Raw genomic sequence first — 7,482 nt, forward strand, 5'->3', positions numbered from 1 at the left:
TCGGGGGATCACGATGGAAGGAGATGGCCTTTCGGCCGCCAGCAAATGGGGCAAGGCAGCTCCAGGCACCTGCCCCAAGGATCCTCCAGCATTGCCGCTCCTCCAGCCCCTGCCCAGAGCCAGTGCAGGCTGCTCAGTAGCTGCAACCCATCAGTGAGACCCAAATTAAATCCTCCAGGGAGCTCTAGGAGCTACAGAAAAATGCATCCACCGCAGCATAACCCAGCTGCCATGCAGCCAGGAAAATTATTTATTATCATTTCCTTGCAACAGAGATATGGAAAAAAGCACCCGCCCTCCCTAGGTGCAAACAGCAGCAGCTGCAGCTTCCACGTAGGGATCTATGTACATCACAGTGTAAAGTCCATTGGGGAAAAAAATTCCATCCAAGTTTTAAAAAAACTCTCCATGTATGACCTAAAACCAGGAACCAGAAAAGAAGTGGTTGAGAAAATAAGTTGGGCCCCTCCCTCTTACTATAAAATATATATATATATATATTTCTAAGGCGACGTTTCACAAAACCAGAAGCGAGGTTCCTAAAGAGTCTGAGCTTGCAGCCGAGGACATCACACAGGCACAAATCCCACGTGAGAAGCTAGTGTAGAAAGAAAAACCTCCACCCACCCCACGGCCTCAGTGGTCAGCATAGTCCTTGGTCTCTACCCCAGTCTCATTGAGCACCGTCGTCCTCATGATGGCCTCAGTGACCGCATAGGGGTCGCAGTTGGCCGCTGGCCGCCGATCCTCGAAGTAGCCGTAGCCGTCTTGGCCGACCTGCCGTGGAATGCGGATGCTGGCACCTCGGTTGGCCACGCCGGCAGAGAACTCGAAGATGTTGGATGTCTCGTGGTGGCCGGTGAGCCGCCGGGAGTTGTCCCTGCCACCCCGCGGGTCGTAGACACAGATGTGGTAGTCATGCCGCTTGCTCAGCTTCTCAATGGCAGCTTCGATGTGTCTGTGGGAGAGGAGAATGGCGTTGGGTTTGTCAGTAGGTCCATTTGGGTGGTGTTCCCATGGCCAGGAAGGCTGTCACCCCCTCCCTTCCGTGCAGGGTTGAGGACAGCCCAGGGGACACTCTCATATGACTAGCTGCTTTCAAAATAAAATGAGCTGGGACATCCCCAGCCCTGCCTGGTGCAGCCACCCAGGTACAGAGACACACGCACTATGGGGAGCTGCCACATGGCCAAGGACACCCCAAACCTCCCAGGTACCTCCCAGGGAACCCCCCCAGGACTCACTTGAGACCCCCTTCTCTCCGCATCTCTTCGGTGCTGTAGTTAGTGTGACACCCGGCGCCGTTCCAGTTGCCTGTCATTGGTTTGGGGTCCAGAGTAGCCACAACCCCAAAGTCCTCGCAGACGCGGTGGAGGATGAACCGAGCCATCCAGAGGTGATCCCCCATCTCAATGCCTTCACACGGGCCCACCTGGAATTCCCACTGGAAGGGGCAAGCAGATGTGCCAGTGAGGATGGGCAGGTTTGTGCCCCCCAGTCATCTCATCCCTGCCACCCCTCAGCAAGGGCTGCCAGCCTGGGGTATGGCTGAGCTTTACCCCTTGGGAATCAGCAACAGGGATGGGGAGCATCGAGTTAAGCAACTGGACTGCTTTGGCATGCAAAAAATTGGGAATAAACTGCTCATGACTAAATAGAGCAAATCAGAGGGGGTTTAATCAAAATGGAGGTAAATAAGCAGCATGCCTGCCTTCAAGGCTGGTGCTGGTGCTGCTGGCATGCAGGATCCCCTAACTCACACTGCAAACAAGGCAGGGGAGTAACAAGGAGCCTGTTAGTCCTTCCCAGGGCTGCTCCCTCCCCGACCGGAGCCGGGGTTGCGCCACCCACAGTGACTAAGCAGAGGGTGATGCATTTATGGCTGCTGGCATGGCCTGGCTGAGACTGAGCCCAGGATGCAGAAAGCAGCCAAGAAGGACCCTGAAAAGACAGGGCAAACAGCAGGATCGTTAAAAGTCCTGCCTCAGCTACACTGCAGATAAGCCCCCTGCTTATCACCACATCAGCAGCAGGAGAGTCAGCGATTCACAGGCTGCAGGGCCAAATCGCAGTCGGTCAGTCTGGCCACCTGCCTAATGCAATCAGGGACTCCCTCTGGCTAACTCCTAAATAAACCCAAATCCCCCCCAGCCACTCCCCAAGGCCATGTCCCACCCGAGCTTCCCGGCTCCCGGGGTAGAGGAGCAGGACCCAGACACCCGTTGCTCCGCATGCTGCTCCCACAGCCCATCCCAGCTCAAACTGTCCCCCACATCTCTGCTTCGTGGGGGAAGGAAAGCACAGGGGAGCACCCAGCTCCACATGGGCTGCCAGAGCTCAGGCTGATTTCGCTTGCCTGCCCCAAAAAGCAGGGATTTGTACACCAGGGTGAGTTAGGAGAAAATCAAACGTGTACATATTCATCCTAGCAGTGCAGCTGCTCCCATATGGACAAAACCGATGTGGGGAGTCACTGGATTTGGCATCCCAGAGGAGCTGGGAATTGCTGGGTTATTCCAGCCTCACGGTAACATCACTGGAAACAGGGGCTGCACAGGGCCATCCACACGTACCTGGGAGGGCATCACCTCTGCATTGGTGCCACAGATCTTCACCCCTGCGTAGAGACATGCCTTGTAGTGGGACTCCACGATATCACGTCCGTACACCTTATCTGCTCCAACCCCACAGTAATAGGGGCCTGGAAAGGAAAAAGCAGTCACCACCCAAGTAAAACTTTTGGGAGCAAGAGCAGCACTGCAGCATAGTCCCACCACTCCCAGGTACCAGCCATCATCTGCAGAGGATTTATGGGAATTAAATGGTGTTGCCCTCCATGGTTCATTGAGCCACCGACCCCTATTCCAGGACCAGCAGCGTGAGCAATTCATCTGTCCAATCTCAGTCTTATCTAGGCAGTTAAACAGGACTTGTAATGCATCAACTGGGAGGTGGCCAGGAGATAAGGAAAGCTTGGCTTGGTCTCCCTTGCGGCACCTCACTGACCCTCAGAGCACATCAAGCGTCCGAGATTGTTCTGACAACAGTCGACATTGTTCATGGCTAGAAATTCAACTCGCCACAGTTTTGTAAGGTTCTTCCTCATTCAAGCAGATCAGACGAAGATCTTCTACCCGCCTGGGGGAAGGGAGATGTTGAAAGTGGCCTGTCCCCACAAAAGGCTGATTAAGTCAGGTTGGGAAACCCCTGGCACTCTCCCAGGAGGCAGCTGAGGCACTGGCGCTTGCTTGCTGCTGCAGGAGGGCATGACGTGCCGGCCCTTTCCGGAACAGCTATGGGGAGGAGGTTTTTCTAGCCCTTGCCAAACAAGTTGTGCAGCTGAGCTGTTTGTGCAACCAGGGTCCGGCAGGAGCAGCACTGCCAGCCGGCTCACATGAGCCACGGGGCACCTGGCGCTTTCGGCAAACAGCTCCTAACCTCATCCTGGCTCCTGCCAGGCGTCAGCCGCGATGGGAAAACTGCACCTGAGGTTGGGGACGGGATGCCTGCTGCTGGGCAGCACCCCCAAGCAGCAGGGTGGGAGCCGAGGGAAGCATTTGGGTTGGGGAAGGGAGGGAGCACTTACCCTGTGGGCCAGGGAAGCCGTTGTCGGGCCAGCCATAGGGGTGGCCGTTGATGCCCAGCAGCGTGTACTCCTGCTCCATCCCGAACCAGGGGTGGCTGTCCTTAACCAAGTCCATGACCTTCTTGCACGTGTGTCTCAGGTTGGTCTCTGGGAGCAGAGAGGTCCGGGTTAGACCCGTGCTATGGGCAGGTGCCCACCACACTCTGCTCCATCCCACTCAGGGACTGAGACTCCACCACTGCCAAGCGCTCCCACAGAAGCCTTAAGGAAACCAGTGAGCGAATCCCCCCTTCCTGCAATGCTCCCTGCTCACTGGTTTCCTCCTCGCAGAGCTACTCCCTTGCCACAGCATCAGGTCACAGGCCAAGAGGGTTTAATTAGCCTACTTCCCAAATCACCACTGATGGTCCATGAACATCATCCTCCTCCTTTTACACACCAAGAGACCAGAAGCCATACTCCAGCCCTGTCCTACAGGCATCCCACAGATCTGGGAACAGGGACAATACATCTCCCACCACTGCTTCACCCCCATCCTCCTTCTACCAGCCTCAGCTTAATTATCCTTATCTTTCTCCAGCTCTGTGGTTTTGGTTAGCATCCAGGCTGGCTGGCCCTGCCTTGGCCCTTCGCTCAGGGTAACTGGGGCTTTGCCAGGAAGATAGAGATATCAGAGAACCATTTTGACATGGGACAATGTGCCAGGCAAGGGGAGTGAGAGGTTGGACCCAAACAGCAGGGGGAAAGAAGCTGAAAAACTGTTGTCACAGGGACAGGCAGCCTCCAGGCTGCAAATTCTGCCTTTAAATTGCAATAGAAGACCCCGGAGCAGCTATAACATATGCCCAGAGCATGAGGCTGGAGAGGAACGGTGACATCTCCCTTGCACTGATGGGAGAAGGGGGAAGGCAAATACAGCCCTTAACGTCCACAGAGACGCACCCTCAGAAGAGCTGGAGGCTGCACCCCTCTCATCTGTGGGGCTCTGGGCTGAGCTCCCTGCCCTGGCTCCAGTCCCAGGAGCTCCAGGGCCAGGAGCTCTCATTACAAATTGTTCTGGCGGAGGAGCTGCCAGGCAAGAATCTCAATCAAGACGCTTCCCCTGTGGCTGAAAGGCATGACGATGTTTGAAGAGGAACCAGCCCCATCTTTCACCATCGCTGCCCACAGCCTCTCCTCTCCCAGGCAGATGCGTGCATCACCCCGCAGATGCTGTCTCCCTCCTCCGCACCCAGCGGGCACATGACCCTGCTTTTCCGGCAAATAACCAGTTATTTGCCGGCAAATAACCCCTCTGGGAGCCCCTCGGCGTGTCCCTGCAAACCAGCTCCCCCTCCTCCATCTGGGGCTTTATCAGACAGACAGGACAGACACTGGGACTACAGACTTCTGCCTCTGGTGTAAGACCAAGAGCCGGTGTGCTCTGGGGCCACAAGCAAAAGGTCACCCCGAGCCAGCCCGTGCCGCCCCGGCACCTTCTCCCTCTTTTTCTGCAGCTGCCCATCAACGAGGAGAGTGGCCACAAACCCGGCGCATTAAACCCCCCCCCCGCTGCTTCCAGCTCCAGCTCCCCTGTAGTAACCCCACAGCCCTGGGGGCTGGGTGTGCTCGGGCTCAAAAACCAGGTGACGCCTTTGGCGTGCTCGAGTTGGCGAGTGCCGTGAGCTCCACGTCTCACTGCTCTTCTCCTCACCCTGCCCTGCTAAAACAGGTTCCTGCAAACAACCGCCACCACCAGTGCTTGAATTTTGGAGCCTCGGGCCAAGTGCTCGGTGCCAAGCTGCTCCCCAGTGCCAGCAGTCCAGAGCGAGCGGCCCCTTGGAGAGACAGCACCCTAAATAATAAGGGGGTGACCCTCAGGAGCTGGGGGGTGCATACTGGAGGGGCTCACCTGCAGGTTTCCTGTTGTACTTCAGCACTTCGCAGAGCACCAGCTTGTTGGGGTCCAGGCAAAAAGGGTCCCTGAACATGCGGACGGGCACCAGGAACATGTCACTGTTGGAGCCCTCTGCCTGTGCCGTACTGGAGCCATCAAAATTCCACTCGGGGACGTCTGCAAGGCAGGAGGGGGACAGAGGGGGAAGTGGGATTGGGAAAAGGTATCCCTCATGGATCGTGCCAAGTGCTCGTGGCTCAGACCCAGGATGGAGTGCCCAGAGGGCACCGAGCGCCATGGGATGACAGCCACAAAGGTTTTCTTGCACATCCCCAGAGCCCAGCAGTGCTCCTTGAGCATCAGTGTGTTCACCCCCACCAGCATCATCAGGGCACAGGCAGGAGCAGCCCTGGCCACTTCACCTCCGTCTGCCAAACCCCATCCGGATGCCAACAGGTCTCCATGCCTGTTTGCCTGGTGGAAAGGGGCGAGGATCTCGTCCTCCCCAGCGCTAATGACAGAGATTACAGATTAAGCAAACCGCAGTGATGCAGGCTGGATATTTACCCTGCCGCTTGATATAACCCAACGACAGAACTGCAGCGGGTATCACCGGTGCCGCGCAACCAGGGAGAGCCAAGTGCCAACTCCCACCACCCAAAGCACCCCAGAAATTTTCCCTGGCCATGCTCGGGGCCCTCCACCACGTCACCCATCGTCCAGAGGGATAAGCAGCGGTGTTACCTTCGATGCTCTTGGGCTCCTTATCGAGGGTCCTGCTCTTGCATCGCACGCCCTCACCGCTGCCGTCGATCCAGACGTAGGTGACCTGCACCAACCCATCCTGGGGCAGCCTCATGTACTGCTCCCGCACCAGCTTGTTCAGCCGGGAGCTGTGCGACACCGACATGGCGACGGCCCTGCGAGAGCGCGGCATCACCCCCTGCCCATTTCCCCCCGTGTATTTTCAAAGCACACCCACCCCATCCCCAAAAATAAGCCACCCCCAACCTCCTGCCCGGCTGCTCGGCGCTGCACAGGCAGCCCCGGCCCGGCTGCCCCCTCCCCACCGCGAAGCGGAGTGTCCCCCCCCCGCGGGACTCGAACCCGCGGCCCCGCCGCTCACCGGCCCCAGCGCTGCCCGCGGCCGCTCCCGCTGCGCTTTATACGCGCCCGCGGCCGCCCCGCGCGGCGGGGGGGCGCGGCGCGGAGGCGGCTCCGCCCCGGGGCGGCTGCGGCAGCGCGCCGGGCTGCGGCCCCCCGAGGGTTACCGATTACAAGAGTTCCGTCTGGTTTTTCTTTCTTATTAAAATAGTACGTATGAAAACCAGTAAGTATCGCATTGTTAAAATACCGCTTTATTAAAAAATAACAAGTTATTTGCTAACTGTTATTTACCACCACCCGCCTCCATACTGCACGTGTCCTCCCTCCTGGCACTCTGTTTTTGCAGGGTTGCCCTCTTACATGCGAGAGGGTGTTTTGCCCCCCAGCCCTGCCAGAGCCTGTGAGGCTGGTGTGGCGTGCCCCCCCTGCCCCAGGCACCCCAAAAACTTTGCTGGGACCGTGCCCTGCGGAGAGGCCATTCCGGGGAACGGGTCAGGGTGCCTGGCTGGCCCTGGGGCCACAAGCAACTGGATCCCTGGGGACAGGGGCAACCAGATCCCTGGCAGCCCTACCACCACCCCTGTCGCCCCCCCCCCATCCTGCCCTGGACACCCCAGGGACGACTCCTGCCCACCTGGCTGTGGCTGTGGCTGTGTTTGCCTCCCAGGTGTCGGTGCTTTGAAGGAACGAAAGACTGAGGGCTGCAGGGCGAGCTACCGGGAAACCATTGAAATCGCCCACTTTAGCCTCTCACATCTATAAACCCTCAAGCTAAAGTACAATTTTTTACATTTTTAAGCACCAGAGCACAGTTAAGTACCTTTAAAACCCCAAACTATCCACACGCAGCAATGGCTCTGATCTGATTTACAGTCAGCTAAAAAACCTAAGCCAACAGGTATGAATTTGAGTA

At 57.4% G+C, this 7,482-nt stretch overlaps 1 protein-coding gene across 1 annotated transcript; it reads right to left on the reverse strand.

Annotated features, from left to right (window-relative positions):
• Positions 1 to 212: 212 nt before the first annotated feature.
• Positions 213 to 6,463, reverse strand: LOC128154637 (glutamine synthetase). The gene is made up of 6 exons (XM_052815533.1): positions 6,207 to 6,463; positions 5,478 to 5,639; positions 3,587 to 3,733; positions 2,574 to 2,701; positions 1,245 to 1,444; positions 213 to 958 (listed from the first exon to the last, which is right to left on the reverse strand). The coding sequence occupies exons 1-6, from the start codon at positions 6,397 to 6,399 to the stop codon at positions 637 to 639; spliced, it is 1,152 nt and encodes a 383-aa protein (XP_052671493.1). The 5' UTR covers positions 6,400 to 6,463; the 3' UTR covers positions 213 to 636.
• Positions 6,464 to 7,482: the final 1,019 nt, after the last annotated feature.

Source organism: Harpia harpyja, chromosome 19, assembly GCF_026419915.1.
Source record: "Harpia harpyja isolate bHarHar1 chromosome 19, bHarHar1 primary haplotype, whole genome shotgun sequence".
Classification (NCBI taxonomy): Eukaryota; Metazoa; Chordata; class Aves; order Accipitriformes; family Accipitridae; genus Harpia; species Harpia harpyja.